Raw genomic sequence first — 26636 nt, forward strand, 5'->3', positions numbered from 1 at the left:
CTCAAAATCTCACTGTTAACCTTAGAAGGCAGAGGAGAGAAAGGTCTCCTGTGTTAGGGCAGGAATCCAGTAAGAGGGCTCTGAAAGTTCAGCTCCCCAGGGAGGCAGGAGTTCTACAGAGTAGTGGATGGGGCTTACACAGTCTTTAAGCAATAATTGAAGGCCAAAGAAGAAGGAAACCTAAATTACAATAAAAATTGAAAGGCAGGAGCCAATTGAACAGCTTACCCCAGTGAGCACATAATGCAAATCCTTGGCAAAGCTTTCTGAGAAGCCAAACATGTATATCCGTGTGTGTGTGTGTGTGTGTGTGTGTGTGTGTATAGTTTTTTAAGAAGTTTATTCAAGGTTCTCTAAGTCCTGGCTTTACCAGAAGCCAACGAACCAGTGTACACAACATTTAGTTCTTTTAAAACATGTCTTCTAATTTTAAAACATTCTCTTTGTTAAAAAAGTGTATTTGGGCGCCTGGGTAGCTCAGTGGGTTAAAGCTTCTGCCTTCAGCCCAGGTCATGATCCCAGCATCCTGGGATCGAGTCCCACATCGGGCTCTCTGCTCAGCAGGGTGCCTGCTTCCCCCTCTCTCTGCCTGCCTCCCTGCCTACTTATAATCTCTATCAAATGAATTAAATAAATAAAAAATTTAAGAATTAAAAAAAAAAAAACCACAGCAACTGTATTTAAAAGCCAGCTCAGTGTTAATAAAAGACATCTGGTTAACACAGATAAAGGTAGATCAGGCATCAGCTGACTAATGACTTTCCAGAGTGTCAGTTAAGACAGGCTGTGTTTAAACTTGTTAGTTGTTGCCTCCAAAAGGGAATGTGTACAGCACAAAGCCAGTGATTCACAGTCACAGGAACTGGAGCCTGGCTTTTTGACAGCATACCCTGCTAGGTGTTCTCACGTAGAGATGGAGGAACAGACCCCTTGCTGTAGCTCTCACAAGGCCAGTACTGTAGTCATAGGTACATTGTATAATGTCTTCATTATATCACTGGCTAAATTACATGGCTCAGATGAGTTTTACAGGAAAAGTTTCTGTGTGGATGGGTGACGTGGAGATGTCTCTTACTAAGCATTGCTGACTAGATAATGAAGAATTTTAGGCTGTTGGTTCAGCCTCTCCAGCATTATTAATCTTTTCTGGGTCATTCTGGAGATGGTACAGACCGATCCTCAAACCCTGAGTTATTCTTTCCACACAGACAGGTCCCTTCTGCTTTCTGGGAATTGGTGTCCTCATGTGTAAAACAAGTGGGTTGCATTAGTTATTCTTCAGTGAGGAATGACTTTCTCTTTGCCCTATATGTTGTTTGATTGACACAGTAATGTGGTTAGCCACCCTTACCTTCGAGGCTAGCCCTTCTTCACAACGAAAAGTAAATGACCCTATTAATAAGCTGGAGTGTGGCGTTTTTGCCATGCTACATAGGTTTTAGGTAGGTGGCAGAGCCCAGTGAGAAGAGAGAGTGAAGGTATCTGGGTTTCAGTTCCTTGTCAGAGCTAGGAGCAGGAGAGGGCAGAGCAGACGTGATGGCCAGTAGTTACAGTAGCGCAGAGGATAGGGTGGGTAACTCAGGACCACTGGCTCCGCGAACTTGTCTGACTGTTGCAAGGTAGGCAGGGAACCATGGAGACCATTTGCTCCACTGACCTTATCTTCTGCCTTAGTAACTTTCCTAGCAGTTAACTTTCCAGGTAAGGTTTCAGGTTTTTTTCTTTTTTGGGGAAAAGAATTTTCCAAATAGAATGCTTATATTCATCCACTTTTTCTTCTTTACCATGAGGTTTAAAGACTAAGTGATTTATTTTTAGACTTTATAGTAAGCAGATTTCAAAACTTCTAAGGTATCAAAACGTATAAAAAATAATCATTTGGGTTTTATTTCAAATCTCAATTAAGCTGGTGACTCTTCACCTAGCAAATTTTTCTGGGAGTGAGAATGTTACATCTAAGACTCAAATGTACCCTGAAATTATTCCATGCTTACCAAATCAAGGGTGATGAATCTGTGCCTATGTTCTCCTGTGCTCGGTGTAGACATTGCCGTGTTGTCCCCACGCTTCCTTGCTAAACCTAGACACAGCCTCAGACTGTCCACCAACGTAGTAGTTCAGACGGCCAGAGTTGGTTGAGTAGAGCTGATAGAAAATAAAATCTCTATCCCTAAACTAGATTTTTATTGATTATGTTGTTGATTATGTGCTGTTAGTGCCTAATCTTACACAGACACTTGCTTTCTTAATTTCCTTAACCTAAGCAACTGGAGAACACATTTTTTTTTTTTTTTAAATTTAGCTTTCCTTTTCAAATATTTTTGTTAACTGAAAAGTCTCATTCAAACCAAATGCCTATTTTTAGGAAGTAGTAGGTCCATGTAACCTATTTGCCCGTTGATTATGCCACATCTTTTCATGCCTGTGGTGTGTATTGGCCGATGGTATTACATTACACCACCAGCACCTATAGAACTGGAGACTTTGTTCAAAACAGGAGGAAAGCCTGAACATCTTTGTATGTGCTGTCCGTAGTCACAGCTACTGCTCAGCCCAGATGGAGGATTGCAGGCCTTGTGGCAGGGAGCCCATCTTGTTCTGTGTCACACAGAATGACCAAGCAAGGCCTTCTCTTCACAGTGGCTCTTCTATTAGCTTTCTCTAGAGGCAGAAGTTTTGCTTTAAATGTTGTTTGTTTTTTTTTTTCCTCTCCTGATTAACAAAATATATGCTCCCTGTGCTTTCTGTATTCCCTGTCTTAGGGAAAAGAAAAATTTGCATGCAAATCTGTCATGAGAGATAACAGTGTTAGAAGTTTAAGTGAATAATAATCTCTTCTGTGTGTGAATTTTTTATAAAGTGCTTCATTTCGCTCCCTCTGTTGATTTCTCACAAGAGGCGGTTGGAGCAGACTGTTGTCTATATTTGTAATGTAGGTAGAGGCTTAGAGAGGCTAAGTGACTTTATGATGGACTCACAGAAAGTTAATAGCAGCTTTAGAATTCAGACACCCACTTTTTGACTCAGTGGTCCAACAGCAGCCATGTGAAGCTATCTAGGAGAAAAAATTCAGAATATATTACCTTGTCTTTGGTTTTCCCCAGTACTTAACTAATAGAATGATGATGGGTTATGGAGCTGAGCAGACACTTAGTAGCTGGATAATTTTGGGAGAGCTACTTAACATGTCTGTGTATAGGACATAATAGGCTCTTAATAGGCAGTAGCTTTGGTTGTTTTTTTAATGCCATCTTTATGATAACGGAGAGTAGACTCCCCTGGCTGGGGGTACTGTTTGGGTCAGATTTCTCCTTCAGCTATACTTTCAAATGGCTGCTGCTTTTTCTGTTGCAGCCAGAGGTCCGTTCCTGTGGCAAAGCAGAGGAATGCAACAGGCTGCTTGTGCCAGACGGGCTTTCTCCAGAAACAGGCCTAGTATTTAGGGAAGGAAATAATCCCATGAGAATTGTTTTCCTGTTTTTGAATTTTGTGTAAATGGAATCATGTTCATGGGATTTATTTTAATATTCTACAGATACAGTTATTATGTTCCCAGAGGGGGCGGTGCAGTATGTATTTGGGGTGTTTTTCTATATAAAATTCAATGCTCAGAGTAAAGAGCCTTAGGCTTGGAGTGTATAGACTCAAGGCTATATATTATCTAAATAAGTCACTCACTGTCTTCTGGGGATAAGGCTTGGTCCTGTCTACCTCACAGGGGTGTCACGGGGATCACATGACATTGATGTATATAGAAGCATTTTGTGAACTATAAAGCATTCCATAAATATAAAGGTAGTTATAGTTTGTTCCTTCGTTTATTAGCAGTTACCTGACTAAACTGTCTTCAGCATAGTGCCCCCGGGCCAGCTGTGGGGCCTGGCACATGACTGGGGACTTAGATGTCAAAATGTACACTTAGGAGGAAATACTTAGAGCTAAGGCAGGAAAGGAGCTCGGGTGTAAAGAGAGCTTTATTTGAGGCCTTTGCCAAATAACTGATTTCTTTCCACTCCTCGGTCCTGATAGCAAAAAGAATTAGAAGTAATGTTTACACATAATTAACATCACTTATTGAACTGGATGGACCTCTTCACGTCAGGCATTATATCCACGTTAGGCATTATATCCACGTTATCTTTAATTCTGATAACAACTCTACAAGATAGGCCTTAATATTCCTCTTATTATTTATGCAGAAACTAAGGTTCAGCAAATCCTTATGGTCCATCACACTGGCTTTATTCTCTTAGTGACTTTGGGTAAAAGAGTAGCTTATCGAGGAAAGGAGGATAATTTAGAGTTGAGGAAGGTTCTTAGGCCCGAGATTTCTTTTATGTGTTTCAGCTTCAGTGAAATAAAGTCTCTCCTTTTAAAGCTGATCTAACACTCATGTTAGAGTTGGAAGAAGCTTTAACAGGCACCCCCTTTAACCTCCCTCACAGAAGCTAAGGCTGGCAGAATGAAGCAGGGGTGGGCTCGTGCAATGTCCTGGGCTTCTGATGCCTGGCATGCTGCTTTCGCAGGGCCCGTGGCTTTTCCTGCCAGGTGCTGGTAAGCCTCGGAGAGACTTCTTCCAGTGCCCACCTGCTGCTCTGCTGGGTTATGCCTTTTCTCCTCAAAGAAAGAAAAAATAAATCCAGTGCAAAATCTAATGAGTCTAATGCCAGTACAATTACTTCTACCATTTTAAGGAAATTGAAAATGACATAGATTTAATAGGAAACTTGAAATCTATTTAGTAGCATTACAGGTAGGTATGTGGGTGTATTAAAAAGTAAATTCACCTCCTCAGCCTGTAGAAAATGATGCTAAGCCAGGGAGCATGGATGTTTAATTCACTTCAGTTATTTGTGCCTAACAACATACAAACACTTGGAGCGAGGCAGATGTGACATTTGACATTGTTCCTGCTCTCAAGGAATTTGTAGTCTTGCTGATAGAGGCAGGTCTCCTGAGTTCTAGGTCTGTGCTTTAATGGTTTCTCATCATACCATGTTTACAGGTATGGAAGAGCATAGTATAATGCTCTGTATGACTTCTTTCCTTTATTCTTTGTTCTCTAACAACGAGTTGTGGAACATTTTCTATTTGCTGTCACTTCGTTAAGCATGGTGGTTACAGAGATAAACCCTGAAGGCATTCACAGTGTCTGGTTACGTGATCATGTACATACAGGTACGAGAGTCACGTACATACATGTGCTTAGTCACATATATGCAGTGTCCTTGATAAAAGTAGCACTTAGTGTTTTGGACAGTTTGGCAGGAAAGTACCTGATGTGAATGTGGGTTTTTGTGCAGAGCTTCCCAGTGGAAGCATCATTTGAGATAGGTTTATAATTCATGTCAGTGATTGAATTTGAACTTTTGCTTCTAGCCATGATGGAATAACAGGGATAGGATTTACCTTCTTGCCTTAACCTACTAGAATACCAAATATATATGAAAAATGGTTTCAGACATTGGGCAACAGGGAGTAAAGGATGAGAGGAGAAAAGAAGGATATAAAAAAGACCAAATTAAACCTCTAGGGATGAAAAATATAATAATCTGAATTGAGAATAAAGCAGAAGGTATTAAATAGCAAGCAGATTAGACACTGCAGAAAAAAGATCAGTGAATTAAAGAAATAGCAGTAGAAATGAATGGAAATAGCAATAGATACTATAGAAACTAGTGCTTCTCACATGAAAAAAAAAAGACTTGAAAACGAACAGGTTACTAGTAACATGTGGGGTAGTATCAAGAGATCTAACATACGTGTTAGCTCTATTGTCCTGAGGTGTAACTGTGAGCTGTAATATGTGTAACTATTGTCCTGAGCAAGGGGTGGGGGTAGGGAAAATTTTTGAGTTAATGGAAGATTTTTTTCCCCCAAATAAAACTAAATGCACACATACAAGGCTCAACAAACCATAAGTTATATATATATATATTTTTTTTAATGGTTTTTTTTTTTTTTTCAGCGTAACAGTATTCGTTGTTTTTGCACCACACCCAATGCTCCATGCAACATGTGCCCTCCCTATTACCCACCACCTGGCTCCCCCAACCTCCCACCCCCGCCCCTTCAAAACCCTCAGGTTGTTTTTCAGAGTCCATAGTCTCTCATGGTTCGCCGCCCCTTCCAATTTCCCCCAACTTCCTTCTCCTCTCCATCTCCCCATGTCCTCCATGTCATTTGTTATGCTCCACAAATAAGTGAAACCATATGATACTTGACTCTCTCTGCTTGGCTTATTTCACTCAGCACAATCACCTCCAGTCCCATCCATGTTGCTACAAAAGTTGGGTATTCATCCTTTTTTTTTTTTTTTAAAGATTTTATTTATTTCTTTGACAGACAGAGAGATCACAAGCAGGCAGAGAGGCAGGCAGAGAGAGAGGAGGAAGCAGGCTCCCTGCTGAGCAGCGAGCCCGATGCGGGGCTCGATCCCAAGACCCTGAGATCATGACCTGAGCCGAAGGCAGCGGCTTAATCCACTGAGCCACCCAGGCGCCCCCCCTTTTTTTTTTTTTTATAAATATATAATGTATTTTTATCCCCAGGGGTACAGGTCTGTGAATCACCAGGTTTACACACTTCACAGCACTCACGATAGCACATACCCTCCCCAATGTCCATAACCCCCTCCCCCTCTCCCAATCCCACCTCCCCCCAGCAACCCCCAGTTTGTTTTATGAGATTAAGAGTCATTTATGGTTTGTCTCCCTCCCAATCCCATCTTGTTTCATTTCCATAAGTTATATTAAACTGTACCATAAAGAGGGACATTTTTTAATGCTGAATTATATCAAGTAGCATAACATTCCTGAATGTATATGTACTTAATGAGAAAGCCTCAAAATATATGAAGCAAAAACTCATGAAACAGAATGTAGAACATGTGAACACCACCATCAACTAATACGACCTAATTGACATTTATGGAACACTCAACAACAGTAAATAAATGCCCTTTTCAAGTGCACATGGGATATTTACCAAGAGAAATTATATTCTGGGCCATAAAACAAGTGTTAATAGTTTAAAATAATGGGAATAATAGAAAGTATGTTCCCTTGCTAGAACAGAATTAAACTAGAAATTAATAACATAGAGATATATGGAATAATCTTCAAATACTTGGAAATAAACACACCTCTCAATAGCACCTGGTTCAAAGAAAAAATCATGCAGAAGATTAGGAATCATTTAGAATGACTGAGAATCAGAACACCACATAGTAAAATTTATGGGTTGCTACTAAAGGAATGCTTAGAGGGAAGTCTGTAGCTTAATTAAATGTATACATTAGAATAAAAGAGAGATCAAAAATCAGTGACTTAATAAGCCTTTCCCTTAAGAAACTAGAAAAAAATAAGAGCAGGTTAAACCCAAAGGAAACATGAGGAAGGTAAGAGCAGAATTCAATGAAATAGAAAACAGAGCAATAGAGAAAGCAATAGAGAAAAAATCAATGAACCTAAAACATGGGGGTCAATAAAAGATCAATAAAATTGCTCAACCATTGCCAATTGATAGGGACAAAAAGTGAGAATGCACAAATTATCATAGAAGGAATGAAAGTGGTATCACAGAGCTTGCATATACCAAAAGGATAATGGCATAATATGAACATTATGCCATAAGCTGAAAAACTGTCTGTGAAAGGGACAAATTCTTGAAAAAAAAACTAAAAACTCATTTAAGAAGAAATAGCACGAATAGCCATATTCTACTAAATATTAAGTAACTCTACTTAATTAAAGAATTAGCCCTAATTAATGGGACTATTTAGCTCTGTTAAAGAAACTGAATTTTAGTTAAAAATCTTCTCAAAAGGAAAACTGCAGGCCTTGATCAGTTTAATGGATGATTCTACAAAATGTCTAAGGAAGAAATAATGCCAATTCTACATAAATTCTTTCAGAATATAGAAAAGACTACTTCCCAATAGACTTTTATGAGGCCAGCATACCTTGTACCGATAGTTGACAAAAAATTTCAAGAGCAGGGGCTGGAAATTACAGTTAGAAAACAAACAAACAAACAAACAAAAAAAAAACAAAAAAAACCTGCAATATATAAAAAGGGCACTATGTGACCAAGCTGTGTTTATCTCAGGAATTAGGTTAGTTTAACATTTGAAAATCAGTGTAATTCCCCATATTAGTAAGAATTAATAAGAAATTAATAAGAAATAGAAGAACCATGTCAAAAATTTTCCACCCCCTGCCCTTGAAGCTGGATGGTTGGCAGAAAGATAAAAAGGTGGACTGTTTCTCATATTTGCTTAACAAACTGATACTGCAAGAGAAATTATGTTCTTGAGAGAGAAATCCTCCATCCTGGATGGGAAATGAGGTGATCAGTGCACCCTTTCATTTCTCTTCCTTCCTTTGCATTTGGCTTAAAAACAGAATGGAAACAAAACCTTGCTTTCACCATCAACTGTTTTAAAGAGTAATTCTCCCTGGGTAGACCTCAGCTGAATTTGTGTAACTAAGGGTGCACTTGAGCTTTCACGTGTTACAGGGAAGAAATGGGTTTTAATGTTTGAGAAAGCTTTTAATCTAGCCATCCGGGAAAACTGAGATTAGCCAGACATGGCTTCTGCCTTCAAGCAAGTATCAGTTTCTTCGTACCCAAGGAGAGAGGTACAAAATCTTCCTCACATTACATTTTAGAAAGAGAAAGCCTTCTGGAAATGTTTTTTGGTTTCAGCTCCATGTATATGAGATTCTTTTTTTTTTTTTTTTAAGATTTTATTTATTTATTTCACAGACAGATCACAAGTAGGCAGGGAGGCAGGCAGAGAGAGAGGAGGAAGCAGGCTCCCCGCTGAGCAGAGAGCCTGATGCGGGGCTCAATCCCAGGACCCCAGGATCATGACCTGAGCCGAAAGCAGAGGTTTTAAGCCACTGAGCCACCCAGGCGCCCCTCCCCCCCCCATATATATGAGTTTCTTAAACATCACTGTCTATCCTGGAGTGATGCAGGGAAATGTATACATGTGTATGTGTGGTGGGAGTGAGTACCCAGGATTTTGATGAAAGGACAGAACAGCTGATTTTGAGGACTTGCTCTAAAATCAGATACTTTCTTGTGTCTTACAGGCAATGGATTTTGAAGGCTGGGCCGACACCCTCTTTCTTCTGCAGTTCACCCTCTCTTGTGTGATGGGGTAAGCCTTTGTTGCCTTGTTAGCAGATCGTTTTCCTAGAGACGTTTGTTCTTGGGTCCTTTTGCTTCTTTCTCAGTATCCTATTCTGTCTCTTGAGTGTGTCTGCATAGGATGATTAAACTTCCAGTTTCAGGTGGTTTCACAGCCCTTGGGAATGTACCCTTAGGGCTATAAACTAATTCCAAAGTCATGTTTCCAAGGATGGGGACAAGAAACTATTTACATAGGAACCTAGTATGTGATAAGCACCATTATATTTCAAAATGCATTATTTTATTTCTACATTGACCATTTGACACATATTTTTGTCCTCTTACCTGTGTGGAAGCAGTCCCAGAACTCAAGTAAGTTGTCTAAGTTTGCACAGTTAGCACTGGCAGCCTTTGACTTTGAAGCGTCTGACTGTCTCTACCAGGTTGTCTTCCTCCTAGTACAGTATGTGTGGAAGGTAAGAAGAGGGTATCTGCTAACGTGCCTCTTCTCTTCACCTTCGTATTTCCATGAGGAATTGTTTTCCTCAGCCAGTCAGTTTGGTTAGTATTTATGACTAGATCGGGCACAGGCTAGGTGCCTAGTGGGGGAGTGCTTCAAAGTAAAATTAACACGGTGCCTTGGTACTGAGTCAAGCTCTGAGCCCTCATTGTAAATCTCTCCGTTCCAACTGCTGCCAGTGAGTTAAGTGAACCTATATTCCCTCTCAAAGTAGTGCTAATTTGGGTTTCTTCCATCTTTCAGAATCTCCCTTGCCTCCTGTCCAGAGGTCGCATTGACCTCATGGGAGGTGCACTGCTGAGCCGTGGTCTGTGAACTCAGCTTTCTCTCAGGGTTAGGTGAACTAGTGGGAACATGATCTAAAAAGAGTACTCATGATTAGGAATGGTTGCAAGGTTTTGGTGAGGGTAGTTGGCGAAAACACCTGGTCAGTAAATGAACATGTGATTCTCTTTAATGAAATTTAAAAAAATCTGAAGCTGCAGTACAAGCAGGGGTGAGGTGGGGAAAGCTCAGAGTCAGTGACTGTAATGCGCTAGCATGGCCAGTGCTGTTTCTCTTGGCTGAAGATTGCTCTAAAGCAACCAGCTCTTAAACCTCTTCCTTCTCTGTTCCAGGTTTATCTTGATGTACGCCACAGTACTCTGCACGCAGTATAATTCTGCCCTTACAACTACAATAGTTGGCTGTATTAAAGTGAGTTGAAAAAATACTGTTGTTTTTGGGGTACCTGCTTTATTTAAAAATTGTGACTCTAAATCTTGCTGTGGTCTAAACCCCCATCATCCTTCTTTCCTCACAGATTGTCTTGGTTTGACAGATTGTGGTGCTGGTTTCTAAAACGATCTTTAAGAACTCAGGGAGGGCATAATCTCTACTTCCAGGCAACTTGGCTCTGGGGAATATGGGAAAAGGAGAATGGGTTACCTTAGAGTAGATGAAGAGGAATTAGCTTTGCTTCAGACAGGGTAGGTGGCTAGCTTGGGAGTGATAGGCCTGTCCCTTTAACCTCCAAAGAAAACTGTTCTGTTCGCTTACTGAGTTCTGGCTATTGTAGGGAAAAGATGCCTGCCAGAAGTTAATCAAGGGAGTTTTCCAGTGCATGAGCCAAACCTTAAATGGCCCACTTTTAAAAGCTGTGTCTGACATTTCCAGTGATGTCATTTCCTCCTGATCCATTTTATTTGAGGGAGGCTCATTTGTCTTCAGCCAGGGGAGCCAAGTTGACTTGAATATAGAGCTGAAGTTAGTGGCTTGAAGCTTGAGGCCTCTTTATCTGACTTTGTGCTTCTAGTGCTTTAAGATCCAAGAGGCCATGGCATGCCTGATTTCCAAGTGAATTAGCAGGGTTGGCTTGCCTTCTAAAAAAAGGTAAGACAGAGAGAGATAGGTCTGTCATCATTTGGGAACTAGAATGCCTGCCCTTGGGACTTCCTTTCTGATTTCCCATTTGTCAATAGTGAGGGAAGGGATTGAAAAAGTTTTTACTGCCCTGCTATGTTTCCCTGTGCACCCCCATGGAGTGGTGTCCACCTGCCCTCACTTTAAAAACTAGATTTGGGTTGAAATTTCAGGTCTGTGACTTCAGATCATGGAATTGGAGTGTTTGGTGTAAATAGAATTAGTTGTGTGAATTCCCGTGAAAGCTAGAGGCAGTTAATCTACATTCAGGCCTGGGCTTGCTAAGACAGGTTTAGCCCCTCAAATTAGCTCTCTGCTCTGTTTTGGCTTTGTGAAGTAAAGGCTTCAAGAGCAAAGTGAATGAATGGCTCGCCTCTTCAGAATAAGAAGAGCAAGAACGTGAGAAATGGGCCAGTTGTTACTGCCCAAAAGCCAGTATTTAATTTTAGTAAACCTATTTGCTTAGGATTTCACAGGGTACTTTCTTTATATTTAGGAGCATTGGGGTACAAATATAATCACGGTCTGATTAACAGAAAGTCCAGTACTTTTCTTTTGATATATCCTCCTCCCCATGCAGCCCTCTGGATTTACTCTGTCCAAAGGGATCAGTGTTACTTCCAAACTCTAGAGAGAGGGGGAAAAAACTGGTTTGTCCGATTAGTTTACAGCTGCTCTTGCTTCTCACTGTCTGGTGGCGTTGCTGTTGAAGGCTGTCTGACGTCTTCGGACAGATGGGAGTACGCCGATGCCCTTGCCGGTTCAGAGTCTCGTCGTCCACAGTGGAGCTTCTTTCATTAGCCTCCCAGATACAACCCTTTTAGCTCAGTCATCGTTCCCCGTGGGGCTGTCACTGGTTCTTGTTTCTCTGAAGCATGGTGGGAAAATTACTGAGGATACTTAATTACAAATGGCAATTCCTAGGCCCACCTCTTATACACTAAATCAGAATCTCAAGTAGAGCCTAGAAATTATCATTTTTAACAAGGTATATTAATGTTTGAGAATCATAGTCTGAATTTTGAGGTACTAGTATGGTCTCTTCTGTGCTTGCTGGTAGGTTCTGCTCGGGGCATCACTGTTTTTTTCCTGACTGATTTTGAACAGCAGGATTTGGGCTTTCAGTCTTCTCCCTTTCTGTAGTTCCTGGGCGCTTCATGCAAATGAACCTGCCATCTTTGCATCTCTGTGCTCTGAGCTGATCCACACGTTTTCCCAAGTTACGCACTGGCCTTGCTTACTGTTGCATGGTATTTAATTTTGCGTTTTCCCCTCAAAATAATAAGAAAATATGTTCTGAGGTAACTTGCTGTCTCCATCCTTAGACCTAGAAGAGGCTGACATAATTCCGAATGCTCTCTCAGAGGGTACGCCCATTATAAAAATAATTCTGAAGTTTCTTTTTGGCTTTTCAGATACACTGTGGCACTTTACTTCTGCTTCGTAGACCTGATCTAGGCGAGCCCAGGTTCTAAAAATGTTTGTGACATTTACCATTTCTGTCAGCTGTCATAGCGGAGAGGGAGGCGGTGACTTTGAATGTGAAAGCGAGGAGGTTAGGGAAGAATTGACTAGTAACTTGAACTTTGGGAAAGTTTATTTCACCTCTGTGGCCTGAAGATAAATAACTGGGACCCCGATAAGCAGATGTTTACATACACCTGGGAGTTTAAGGGAGTGAGGAGAAATAATTTTAAGCATGGGACTTTGAGATGACTTTTCATGTATTTTTTTTTTAAGAATACAAAGAAGAATAAATCCCACTTGATCGTGGTGAATAATCCTTTTAATGTACTCTTGAATCCTATTGGCTAGTATTTTGGCGAGAATTTTTGCATCTGTGTTCATCAAGGATATTGGTCTGTAGTTCTCTTTTTTGGTGGGATCCTTGTCTGGTTTTGGGATCAAGGTGATGCTGGCCTCATAAAATGAGTTTGGAAGTTTTCCTTCCATTTCTATTTTTTGGAACAGTTTCAGGAGAATAGGAATTAGTTCTTCTTTAAATGTTTGGTAGAATTCCCCTGGGAAGCCGTCTGGCCCTGGGCTTTTGTTTGTTTGGAGATTTTTGATGACTGTTTCAATCTCCTTACTGGTTATGGGCCTGTTCAGGTTTTCTATTTCTTCCTGGTTCAGTTGTGGTAGTTTATATGTCTCTAGGAATGCATCCATTTCTTCCAGATTGTCAAATTTGTTGGCGTAGAGTTGCTCATAGTATGTTCTTATAATTGTCTGTATTTCTTTGGTGTTAGTTGTGATCTCTCCTCTTTCATTCATGATTTTATTTATTTGGGTCCTTTCTCTTTTCTTTTTGATGAGTCTGGCCAGGGGTTTATCAATCTTATTGATTCTTTCAAAGAACCAGCTCCTAGTTTCATTGATTTTTTCTATTGTTTTTTTGGTTTCTGTTTCATTGATTTCTGCTCTGATCTTTATGATTTCTCTTCTCCTGCTGGGTTTAGGGTTTCTTTCTTGTTCTTTCTCCAGCTCCTTTACGTGTAGGGTTAGGTTGTGTACTTGAGACCTTGCAATTGCACTACTGGGTATTTATCCTAAAGATACAAACATAGTGATCCGAAGGGGCACGTGTACCCGAATGTTTATAGCAGCAATGTCTACAATAGCCAAACTATGGAAAGAACCTAGATGTCCATCAACAGATGAATGGATAAAGAAGATGTGGTATATATACACAATGGAATACTATGCAGCCATCAAAAGAAATGAAATCTTGCCATTTGCGACGACGTGGATGGAACTAGAGCGTATCATGCTTAGTGAAATAAGTCAATCGGAGAAAGACAACTATCATATGATCTCCCTGATATGAGGACATGGAGAAGCAACATGAGGGGTTAGGGGGATAGGAGAAGAATAAATGAAACAAGATGGGATTGGGAGGGAGACAAACCATAAATGACTCTTAATCTCACAAAACAAACTGGGGGTTGCTGGGGGGAGGTGGGATTGGGAGAGGGGGAGGGGGCTATGGACATTGGGGAGGGTATGTGCTATCGTGAGTGCTGTGAAGTGTGTAAACCTGGCGATTCACAGACCTGTACCCCTGGGGATAAAAATACATTATATGTTTATTAAAAAAAAAAAAAAATTTGGAAGGGGAGGCGAACCATAAGAGACTATGGACTCTGAAAAACAACCTGAGGGTTTTGAAGGGTCAGGGGTGGGAGGTTGGGGGAACAGGTGGTGGGTAATAGGGAGGGCACATTTTGCATGGAGCACTGGGTGTTGTGCAAAAACAACGAATACTGTTACACTGAGAAAATAAATAAAATGGAAAAAAAACAAAAACAAAACAAAACAAAACAAAAGAATACAAAGAAGAATGTCTCTAAAAACAATGTTCATGTTGGTAAACTCCCTGTCATCCCTTTTTTCCTTTCTAAAAAAGAGGAAAAGATGTTGATATGTGAGGTTTTTCTTCTTCACTTTCGCCTCACAAGTCAACGGTTACTTGTTGGGAGGAAGAAGCCTTCTTGTCTAAGACTGCTAAACGTTCATTAGTGCTTTCCACCCCTACGAACAGCAGTGTTTCTCTATTTAGATTTACAATGTCAGCCCGTACTGTGGGACATGGGAAGTGGATAATCTGGTGATAATTCTCAATGAAAGCATTTAGCTTTGGGAGGGATAGATTGAGAAGAGGTTAATGTCCTTTCTTATTTCTTATTTCCTACTACACTCATTATAGGATTGGTGGGTTTTTGTTATTGTCTGTTTATTTGATTTTGTATTTTAAGGATAGGTATTTGGGCCATTCTGTGGATGAGTTAATATGAATATTGAAAAAGCTCAGTTAAACCTGTGTTACAGCATATTACCGTTTTTCTTTATAGAATATATTAATAACTTATATTGGAATGGTCTTTGGTGGAGATTATATTTTCACATGGACAAACTTCATTGGCTTAAATATCAGGTAAGTAAAAATATTTAAATGTAACCGCTTCGACGAGTGGGATTGGGATACTTAGATAGTGTCATAGTAGAGGGCTATTTAATTGAAAATTTGTTCATTTAATAAACAATTATTGAACACCTACAGTATACTATATATTTAATGTCTTCACATAATGCTTTTTAAGAAATGGGGATAAGATGGTTCCATATTTATGCACAGTATTTAGGGAATCTTTTCTGGAAGTTAAACCCGTTTTTACTTATTAGCCTTCAAAGACAGTCTCTTTTACTTACTATGCTAGATGGCAGTACACTGTTCTCAAGTAAATTCAGGGCTAAAGAAGAGCAGCTCTGTTAGAATTGCTGTATATGTGCCTGACCTTGGACATATCACTGGATTGCTTTAGTCCAGACTTCATCAGTGATGAGGGTAACTTCCTTATTAGTTCCAGAGTTAATTTCATGGCTTTAAATGCTGTATATATGCTTAAAAATTCTCAGATTTGTTTTGGGGCCAGGACCCTGTCTTGAACTCCAGTTGTTTATCTTTCCTGAGCTTCAGTTTTCTTAATGTGTTGAGAATGAAGATATCCATATCTCTTTAGAATTGTTAGCATGAAATAATCTAATATAAAGTACCTAATTCACTGTTTGACATCTGTGCTGAGTAAACATCAGTTTCTTTCATTAATATTTGTGAGAAAGGGCCAGGATATAAGGAACGACCTGGTGGAACAGTTTTGACTTTGGATTCATTGACTTTGACTCCATTTCATTCACTTCTAAAAATTTGGATTAAAGAATCATTATGGCACCATATAGACCTGACTCAGAGGTGCTTTGGTTTTCTTTTTGTTCCCTTCAAATAAATAACCTGTAAGGTTATTTGGCTTGTAAAGCCAAAATGAAGTAAAAGCTTCTGTTTGCATTTTCAGATCTCTGCAGTTCATATCTCTCATAAGGTAACAAAGTTCTTACAGAAGCCTTAGGTATCTTTTTTCACATTGCAGGCTATTTAAAAAAACTTTTAAAGTGTATGATATGTTGTAGTGTTATGAAGTATGTCAGTCTAACATAATTAAATCCAACATCTTGAAAATTCTTCCAGTAGAATTTCTTTTTGCATCATGTAGTGCATTTTAGTTCTGGTTGAACAGTCCCATTTTGCTAGCAAGGTTACTTGATAGTGATAATTATGATTATGACTGTCATTGGTACTCTGTCCCTAGGTAGTATTTTTAACAATTTCTAATTGCTTTCACATTTTATTGTAATAAATTTTACATATCTTGTCATTTTAATCTCTTATTACAAGGCTGAGGAAAATAATTGATGTACTTAATCAGCCAAATTAGTTGCAGAGTTGGGATTAAAATTCAGGTGAATTTCTTTTCGAATACTATTTCCATTATAGCATGCTTTTCAATGTTTGTAGAGGAAAGTATATATTAACTAATTTTTTTTTTTTACTTTCTCTCTTTAAAATGAAAATTATGGTTTTATTATTTATATTTTTTTACTTCTTTTACTCATTGGTAAGCAGACTCACAGGTTGTGGACGTTCCTTTTTTTTAAATGTAAAAACCAAATGTACAGTGGCTGTCATATTTCACATTGGAAATGGTGTCAATGCATTTTTGGCTGACTGCACGTTGAAGGAGATCACTAATTAAACCATATTCTTAAAAGAATCTATGATTAGGGGTGCCTACGTTGTTCAGTTAAGTGTCTAGCCTTTTTTTTTTTTTTTTTTAAGATTTTATCTGTTTATTTGACAGACAGAGATCACAAGTAGTCAGAGAGGCAGGCAGAGAGAGAGGAGGAAGCAGACTCTCTGAGGAGCAGAGAGCCTGATGTGGGGCTCGATCCCAGGACCCCGAGATCATGGCCTGAGCTGAAGGCAGAGGCTTTAACCCACTGAGACACCCAGGAGCCCCAAGCACCAGACTTTTGATCTCAGCTCAGGTCTTGATCTCAGGGTCGTGAGTGTGGGCCCCACGTTGGGCTCCATCCTGGATGTGGAGCCTACTTAAAAAAAAAAAAAAAAAAGATTCTGTGATTAGACCCAGATACATCTAGCTTCCCTCTACCCTGCCTAGATTCATTGTTTTGTTTTTTTTAAAGATTTTATTTATTTATTTGAGAGAGAGAAAGAATGAGAGAGAGTGCACGCATGAGAGGAGAGAGGTGAGCAGGAGAAGCAGACTCCCCATCAAGCAGGGAGCGCGCCAGGGGACTTGACCATGACCTGACCCGAAGGCAGCTGCCCAGCCAACTGAGCCACCCAGGTGCCCTCTTTGTTGTTTTAAGAAAAGTTTAAGTAGCCCTCTCTCAGGGCGCCTGGGTGGCTCAGTAGATTGAGCCTCTGCCTTCAGTTCAGGTCATGATCTCAGAGTCCTGGGATCGGGCCCCGCATCGGGCTCTTTGTTCAGCAGGGAGCCTGCTTCCCCTTCTCTCTCAGCCTGCCTTTCTGCCTACTTGTGATCTCTCTGTCTCTGTGTCAAATAAATAAAGTCTTAAAAAAAAAAAAAAAGTAGCCCTCTCTCTGTTGTGATTCAAGTGCAAGAAGCAGGAGGTTTGTACCAGGCTACTCAGACTTCATCCACTTTGATTCTGTGATTTAGGAGGCTTTTTTTTTTTTTTTTTTTTTTTTTTTTTTTCCTCCCCAGTAGGGCTCTCTTGAGAGCCTGGCTGTCTTCAAGTCTTCTAAATGCCTTTTTCCAGTAGCCACTTAGTGAGTGCTCACCCCAGCCCAAAAAGGCAACAACCAAGAGTAGGAAATGATTAGCAAATGGTGGTGACAAGAGCCTGCTTCTGTACTTCCATCAGTTGGTGGACTTGGCCTTGCCTTTGGCCTAAGTAATGCAACTTTTCCAGATAATGATATCATCATCCTCATAACTGCCCAGGCTAGAATTCCTAGAATCTCTGGGACTCAACTTCATCTGTGATTTCTCTTTTTCCTTCCATTAAAAAAAGTATGTGTGTGTGTATGTATGTACATATATATATATATGATTTAAGTACTGTCAGATTCACCCCTTTTCAGGTAAAGTTCTGTGAGTTTTGACAGATGTCTACAGTCATGTAACGACCACCACCACGTTCATGATATAAAACAATTGTGTTGGGGCGCCTGGGTGGCTCAGTGGGTTAAGCCTCTGCCTTTGGCTCAGGTCGTGAACTCAGGGTCCTGGGATTGAGCCCAGCATAGGACTCTCTGCTCAGCAGGGAGCCTGCGTCCCCCTCTCTCTCTGCCTGCTTGTAATCTCTGTCAAATAAATAAATAATAAAATATATAAAAAAAATAATAAAACAATTGTGTTGTCTCTAAAATCTTCCCATGTCTCTTTGCATTGAATCTCTCCCTTTCTGTTCAGCCCCTGTTTTCTATCTGTGTAGTGTCCAGAATGGCATGGAATGGTAGCTTTTGGTCTGACTTCTTTCACTTAACATACTGCACTTGAGATTTGTGTTGCATTCAGAGATTCTGTTATGGGTGTATCGGTGTATCACAGTTTATCCATTCACCAATTGAAAGATATTTGGGGGGCACCTGGGTGGCTTAGTGGGTTAAAGCCTCTGCCTTCAGCCCAGGTCATGATCCTGGCGTCCTGGGATCGAGGCCCGCATCGGGCTTTCTGCTCAGTGGGGAGCCTGCTTCCTCCTCTCTCTCTGCCTACTTCTCTGCCTACTTGTGATCTCTGTCAAATGAATAAATAAAATCTTTTTAAAAAAAAGTTTGGGGGCGCCTGGGTGGCTCAGTGGTTTAGGTCTCTGCCTTCGGCTCAGGTCATGATCTCAGGGTCCTGGGATCGAGCCCCGCATCGGGCTTTCTGCTCAGTGGGGAGCCTGTTTCTCCTTCTCTCTCTGCCTGCCTCTCTGCCTACTTGTGACCTCTCTCTCTGTCAAATAAATACATAAAATATTAAAAAAAAAAGTTTGGGTAGTTTCCAGTTTTTAGCTGTTTTATATTAGCTGTTAAAAAACTTGCTTAAAAGTTTGTGAACATAAGTTTTCGTTTCACTTGGGTAAATACCTAGAAGTGGAACTCCTGGGTTGTCTGGTAAATGTATGTTTAATTTCATAAGAAATTGCCAAACTATTTTCAAGAAATGTCTGTACCATTTTGCATATCCCTCAGCTGCATATGATGATCTATGGTGGTTGCTCCACATCCTAGCAATTGGTATTGTCAGTTTTTGTTTTTTAAATTCTAGGCATTCTAATAGATCTGTAGTGGTATCTCATTGTATTTTTTTTTTTTTTTTGAAGATTTATCTGAGAGAAAGAGTGGGTGGGGGGACAGAGGGAGAGGGGAGGAAAGACTTAGGCAGATTCTGTGCTGAATGTGGAGCTCTACACGGGACTTGAACTCACGACCATGAGATCACTTCCTGAGCCATGGGACACTTAACTGACTGCGCCACCCAGGTACCCCTTACTGTGTTCTTAATTTCCGTAATGATTCATGATGTTGAATATCTTTTCACATGCTTATTTGCCATCCGTATGTATTTTTTGGTAGAAAGGCTTTTCAAATATGTTGCCCATATTTTTAAAAAAATGGGTTATGTGTTTTGGTTTTTTTTTTTTTTTTTGGAAGATTTTATTTATTAGAGAGACATACAACCAGAGAGGGAGCACAGCAGGGGGCATGAGAGAGGGAGAAGCAGGTTTCTTGCCCAAAAGGGAGCCTGCTGCGGGACTTGATCCCAGGACCCTGGGATCATGACTTGAGCTGAAGGCAGATGCTTAATGACTGAGCCACCCAGGCACCCCTGGAAGATTTTATTTTTAGGTAACTAATCTCTACACCCAGCCTGGGGCTTGAACTTTCTACTGTGAGATCAAGAATCACATGCTCTACTGAGCGAGCCAAGCGCCCATTGTTTTTTTAAATTTTGTTTTCTTAAGTTTTGAGAGTTCCTTATTTATTGTGGATGCAAGTCCTTTATTAGCTATGTGATTTACAAGTATTATTTCCCAGTCTCTAGCTTGTCTTGTCATTTTCTTAATACTCTTTTGAAGAGCACAACTTTTAAGACTACTTTATCAGTTTTTCCTTGATGAGTTGTGCTTTAGTGTAAACCAGGGTTATAAAGATTATCTCTGATGTGTTCCTTTAGACATTTTATAGTTTTATTTTACAATTATGTATATAGCCCATTTTTGGATTTTTATATAGTATAAAATCGGGATGAAAAGTTCTTTTTATATTGGGTGTGTTTAAAAGAGATATCCAGATGTTCTAGAACCTTTTATTGAGAATGCTATTCTTTCTCTGTTGAATTGCCTGATTCTTTGTAACACTCTTTGAAAGTTTTTTTGATTATCACTATTTTATAGTGGAGATTTATGAGGAGGTTGAGCCTAGAGAAAGGCTAAGTAAGTTGAGTGTATTCTGAAGTTAGGCATTGAGCGTGTGTTTTTATGCCAGGCATTATGTTCTAGAAGGACATGGTGCATTCATTCCCTCCTAGATCTGCTGATGTCACACAATTAGTAAGTCATATCATAAGGATTTTAACCCAAATGGGTTGGACTCCAGAGTCCAAGTTCTCATTCCTTAATGTACCCTCATTCAGCAAATGACTGAATAATTACATTGTAACCTAGTAAACTGTTTATGTATCCATCACCATTTTAGATTCTTGGCTATGTGAAGGCAGAAATCACTTGTCTTATTTATAGTTGTGCTGGTATTTACTAGCACCTGACCCATAGTAAGCATTCGACTGGTAATAGTAACAAAATACTAACCAGTTTTTGTTTTTTTTTTTAAGATTTTATTTGTCAGAGAGAGAGAGCACAAGCAAGGGGAGCTGCAGGCAGAGGGAGAAGCAGGCTCCCTGCTCAGAGCCCAATGCAGGACTCGATCCCAGGACCCTGGGATTATGATCTGAGCTGAAGGGAGACACTTAACTGACTGAGCCACCCAGGCGTCCCTTAACCTATAGTTTTTATGTGAACTTGTACTGGGCATTGTGCTGAGTACTCCATACTTCATCTCTGTAATAGCCCTATGAGATAGATGCTGTGAATATTCCATTTCACAGGCTGAAAAGCTTGTACCATAGTACCCAGCTGGTAAGTATTCCATCCATGATTTGCCTTCCAAGTCTTCATTCTTAACCACAGTCTAGTAAATAGTGGATAGATGAATGGATTAATTTTATTTTCACATCCCTTCATGATACGCCATCATACTGGTTACATACCTTTAAGGCAGCCTCCTTTAGGGCCACAAAACTCATTTTACTGTAGCTTCTGAGGCCTTATGACAGTCTACACAGTGTCTGGAATGGGACGTGGCGCAGCTTAGAGTAGTTCCAGAGCTGATTCCTGAGGACTTTGGTTTGCCAACTCTGCTCAGCACCATTCCCTCATTTGGGACTCCTTAGCCTCTTAGATGAGTTGCTTCCGGTTTTCAGACTGCTTCTCCTCCTGCATAATTCCATCCTAGTAGATTTTGTTCTGGTTCCAGACTTCTTCTGAAGGTCATAAGCTTTTCCTTTGCTTAGTGGTTCTCTCATTTGGAGAGAGAGAAAGACATGTTTTGTGCTACCAGTTAGTTGCTGCTGATGGAATCTCCACTAGGCTATTTATAGAGTTATATAACTGGCATCTATCTCACTCGAGTAACTCAGACTTTCGAATAGGATCTAGGGAGGTTGGCTAGCTGTTGGTTATATCATAATTCCTGACAGAAGAGCACCGAAATGGAAATGGCAAAAAATCTGTGTTCCGTTGCAGGACTGCCATGTGCTATTCATAATTCACCTTTCACAACCTCGGGGTTTTTTGCTCTCCGTTTTTGAGCTCCAGTTGTCTGTCCTAATTCTGCCACTAAACTTCTCTGTTTCACCTTGTGGGAGTCCTGTAGAAACTGTGCCCCATGCTCAGGGGGTCTGGAGTTATTTTGCAGGAGACTCACGACATTGGAAGGAACTTCCTCTTGGTGTGGAAGATACATAAAATATGCTGTCCTTTTAGTTTTGATGGGAGTCCTCCATCCACATCCTAAGTTTTTTTAAGAGGCAGAAAAGAAAAAGAAGTATAGGTGGAGGGTAAGAAATGGTAGATGGGCTGAAGTAGTTTGGATTCAGCCCCAAGCTGAGGAACAGTATCAGAGATGTCAAGAAAACAAAACAAAACAAAGCAAAAAGCTCTTTGTAAATATATAAGAGAATCTCCCCTTCCAAAAAACCAATACTAAACAGAATAGGTAGAAAACAAGTTCTAGACTTATATTCTTTTTTGTTTTCCTGTAACTTTTCTCTAGTGCTGTCTTTAAAACAACAGCAACAACAAACCTATCTGTCTGGGGCCTCCCCAGAATTCTGATCTTAGAGCGTTTGCCTGATTCATTCATATCAGTTAATAAAGCAAATGATACCCTTTTCATGGTCCATGAGTTCCAAACAACATCACAACAGGATTTGGGAGACTTTTGTTTGTTTCTAAATTTATTCCTGGGCAAATTCCTAAAACTCTTAGGCAGATGGAATGGTTCACGTCCTGGCCAGACATCTGTGACTAAGGTACTTCTATTTTTAAAGTGTGTGCATGGACCAGCACTTACCCTGGCACAGAAAGGACGCAAATACCTTTGTGGGAAGGCAGTGGATAGGAAGTCAGTGTTTGCCGAGTACCTAGTTGGTGACACTGTCTTTCCACGCCGCCTCATCCAGTTGTCTCTGGTTCACAGCACAGTGAAATGGAGACTCCAGTAAAGTCAGTTGTCCAAGGGCACAGAGCTGCCCCAGTGAGAAGCAGAACTGAGATTCTAACCCTAATGTGACTAGAAAAATCTGTCCCGTGATTTAGCCATTTGAGGCCACATGGATTAAGAGATCAAATGGCCTGCCCTTTGTTTTCAACAGTTCCCAGAGCCTCTTCGCTTACCTCCTGCCTTACCACTGATTGGTCTCTATTCTCCTGTCTCCTTTGGTAGGCAGAGTAAGAATCAGAATTATTGAAGCCAGTCTGTGCATATGTTAAAGAAAGTGATGACTTAGTGTATACAAAGCCATAGACTAATTATGTTGAGGGTATTTGTAATTTAGCTGGGAAGATTCATTTGTTCATTAACAGATATATGGTTGATACCTGCTAAACATTGTTTTAGGCACTGGGGATAGAGCCCGCTATCAAAACCCTTGCCCTTCAAGGAGTCTTCCTTCTAGTAGAGGAGACAAAAAAATACATGGAGATAAGTGAGTGAAATATTTGCTGGTAATCAGTGTTAGCTGTGATGATAAATGCAGAAGAATAAAGCAAGGAAGGGGATTAAAGAGTTGCAGGGGGCAGGGATACTTAAACTTGTCAATACCTATAAAATGGAAGGAATGAACCACATGGATTTCTGGAGGGAAGAGCAAGTGAAAAGAGCCTGAAGTGGGAGTGTAGCCTGGTGTGTTCCGGGCACAAGTGAGGCCAATGTGGTGGGAGTGGCATGGATGAGATGAGATGGGGCCACACATGTAATGGGATGGGGTGACAGATTGGGGACTGCTTTTAAGAGAGGGCAGGACGGAGGATTTTGTATAAAGGAGTGACATGATCTGATTTAGTTTTAACAGGACTCCTTTGCCCACTGTTGAGATAAGGTGCAAGGAGGAAGGAAAGGGTGAATATTGTTAACAGTAATGGCTTTGAAGCATTTATTATAACATTAGGAATGTATATGGCCTTAATAACAGCAATGATGAGGTACTTCTCTACATTCTCTTGAGAGCTTTCCATAGCTGTCATCACGCAAGTGTCACAAAGTAGCTGTCCAAACTGGTACCTATCGTAAGGCTGTGGTTGTCTGCTTGGGAAGCTGCATAGAGGAAAGGCTCCTTAGGGGTGGCCTTGAGCAGTAGGTAGGATTTGAGGAGGCAGAAAACAGAAGGGGCTTATTCCGGTCACTGAGTACTGCATGAGCAAAAGCATGGAGCCAGCCGTGCAGATGTTGGATGGAGACTGGGGATGGGCAGCAGGTACTCCGGGATGGCTGGAGTAGACCGGCCCCCATGTGTTAGGTGCCTAGAGTGTCTCCTAACCCGGGAATGAGGAATACCCGGCTCAGAAGACACCGTGCGAGTTACTGCTAAACTGCAGGTCATAGAGGTGAGGTAAGCTTGTTCACTCAATACAAGTAAGGCCTCTTTGGGATGACCAAAGACAAGAGGCTTTATTACACGTAGGACTCCTGGATTTTCTGGGTGAATAGAAAATGAAGATGAAGAAAAGATGAAGAAAAGCCGCAGTTGGCAAAACCTGTTACTTCTGTTTGCTTTTTGGCAGTATTTAGCTCCTGGTGTGCCTTGGCATTTTGACTTTGACTTTGACTGATGTTTACTGTATGGTAATTAACTTTTCGAAATGATCTATTGTCCATTATATAATTTAAGTATAGAATTTGAATTATAAAATTAACACATAATTTTATTTAGCCTCTTGTTATATAAATAAATTATATAACTTAATTTGCCCTTCAGTCCTTTAAGAGTGGTATTCTAATCGCCTTTTCCCAGATGGGCTCATTTCACAGAGCCGATGCTCTGAGAGGGTAAGTAACTTGTCCCCCCATCATAGAGCTTTGTGAATGTCAAGGTCAGCAGTCAATCCTGTTCACCTCTGTGCTTCTCTCTGTTCAGATTGGAAAGCTTTGGAAGGTTATATATACAGAGATGACACAGCTCTGCTTTATTTGGCTGGTGAGAAAGAGGAAAGAAGGCTCCCCAGTAGCTGCTGTGTGGGGTGTCAAGATGGGGCATAGGAAGAATGTAGCCAGAGGTACAGTTGCTGTTACACGGCAGGAATTACTGAATGCTAGGAAATAGCAGATAAGTCACACTGCCCTGGGTCACAGGTTTTGGTGTAGATTGACATGTTTTACATGTGAAGGAGATGGAGACAGCCTGGATCTTAGACTTTTGCTCCCTGACCATGGAGTTGCCATATGGAAGGCATTTCAGCATCTGTTTGTAGAACGGATATCTAAGTGAGGCTGGTAAATAGGTCCGTGGCTGTGGATCTAGGAGAGGTAGATTGCGTCTGCCTGGCCTGGGAAGACGAGATGTGGTCAGAGCGGGTGGAGTGGCCTAGCCTTGCGGTATTCTAACTGAAGCCTGGTCTCTCTCTCCCGTTCAGCTCCCAGCTGTGTCTGTCACAGGTTCAGTGAACTCAGAGATGGTAGTACTGTGATCTGAGTATTAGGCAGGGGGAAAATTGCTTGAGATTTAAAAAAATGAGTATTTAGGATGGTCAAATATATAAATAACAAGTCCAGAGTATCAGAAGTCATCTTTAATGTGAACATTTACAGAACCAATAGAAGGAGAAGTTTTTTGTTTGAATCTGTAGAAGATCCTAATTCCCAGCCATTTGGTATTGATATATAAAGATTCATATAGACCCCCCACCTCCAATTTGGGCTTTTCCCTTTCTTTTCTCCACCCTCCTCTTCCTCCTCCTTGAAGTTTGTTCACATGACCAAAGCTGCTAGGAAGCAATTTAGATTCCTTTCCAAAGCATCCATTCACCACTGCTTGGCTCACAGGATCCTTGTGGATGGATACTCAGTTCTCTTCAGACCATTTGGAAATGGCCATTTCTGAAAATGTGCATATTTGATAATGATAAAGTCAGGAATAAAGATGAGATGAAAAATCTTTTATTATTGCCTCATGTTGGAACATGTAAGGATTTGAAAAGTCTGTGCCCTTTCTCCAGAGTTTAGGAGTTTCTGTGTTTTGGTTTTGTTCTGGTTGTTCAAACAGCTTTGTGGCAACAGTGTGCCCTCCTTTTGCATCAGGTCAAGTCTCCCTGTGATACCACCCTACCTTTGTTAACGGTGCATCCCTTCTAGTCTGTGAATAGTGGGGCTGACAGGGAAGGGTGGGGAAGAAATATATATGTCCTGGTTGTTTTACCATGTGCCAGGATCAGGGCCTGGGTTCTTTATGCATATGATCTCATTTATAGAGAGTATTATTCTTATTTTATTAACACAGAAATAGAATCTCAGAGAAATTAACAAGGGACACAGAGCTAATAGTATATTCAAGATTTGAACCAAGACCTAACTCCACAAAGTCCATATTTTTTCATTACACCAACTATGCTAGGGATGTAGGGTACAGGGTCATCTTAAGGATGAGGCCTAGAAGAAATTCCAGGGTATTCTTTGTCTTCTTCAATCCTCCACTGCTCTATTTTTTCTCTCCAAGTGAAATCAGCTTAATATAAAGATCAGAGAATGTCTTGACAGGAAAAATAAAGAAACCGTTTTTATGTTTGAGGTTGTTGTGGAAGGAGGACCCTAGAGGATAGAATGAAAGGAAGAAAGGAGCAATCCCACTTTGTGGTGAGGGGAGGGCAGGGTTGGAGGCAAAGGGGACTTTGTCCTGTAGATGTACATGTGAATCTCAAAGAATGTCGAGCTTCTGTCATTTCCCACTGAGTAGGGAGTCCCAGGTGGGACTCCATCTCCGGAACCTGGGATCACGACCCAGCAGACACTCAGCCGACTGAGCCACACAGGTGCCCCGAGAATAGAGCCAATTTCAAACAAGGTGTAAGTTCATGAGTCAAGTGATCATGCAAAAGGTGGGGAGCCAAATCCGGGACAGGAACATCTGAAAGCAGGAGTGGGGCCAAGATGCCA

General features: G+C 40.7%; 1 protein-coding gene across 1 annotated transcript in view; it reads left to right on the forward strand.

The window, feature by feature from the left end:
* Positions 1-26636, forward strand: part of SLC35D1 (solute carrier family 35 member D1) — a 48715-nt gene that overhangs the window by 16804 nt on the left and 5275 nt on the right. The window contains exons 9-11 of the mRNA XM_046011027.1: positions 9102-9169; positions 10279-10357; positions 14914-14996. Coding sequence (XP_045866983.1) covers positions 9102-9169; positions 10279-10357; positions 14914-14996 — 230 coding nt within the window. The remainder of the gene's footprint in view (positions 1-9101; positions 9170-10278; positions 10358-14913; positions 14997-26636) is intronic.

This window comes from Meles meles, chromosome 1, assembly GCF_922984935.1.
Source record: "Meles meles chromosome 1, mMelMel3.1 paternal haplotype, whole genome shotgun sequence".
Lineage (NCBI taxonomy): Eukaryota > Metazoa > Chordata > Mammalia > Carnivora > Mustelidae > Meles > Meles meles.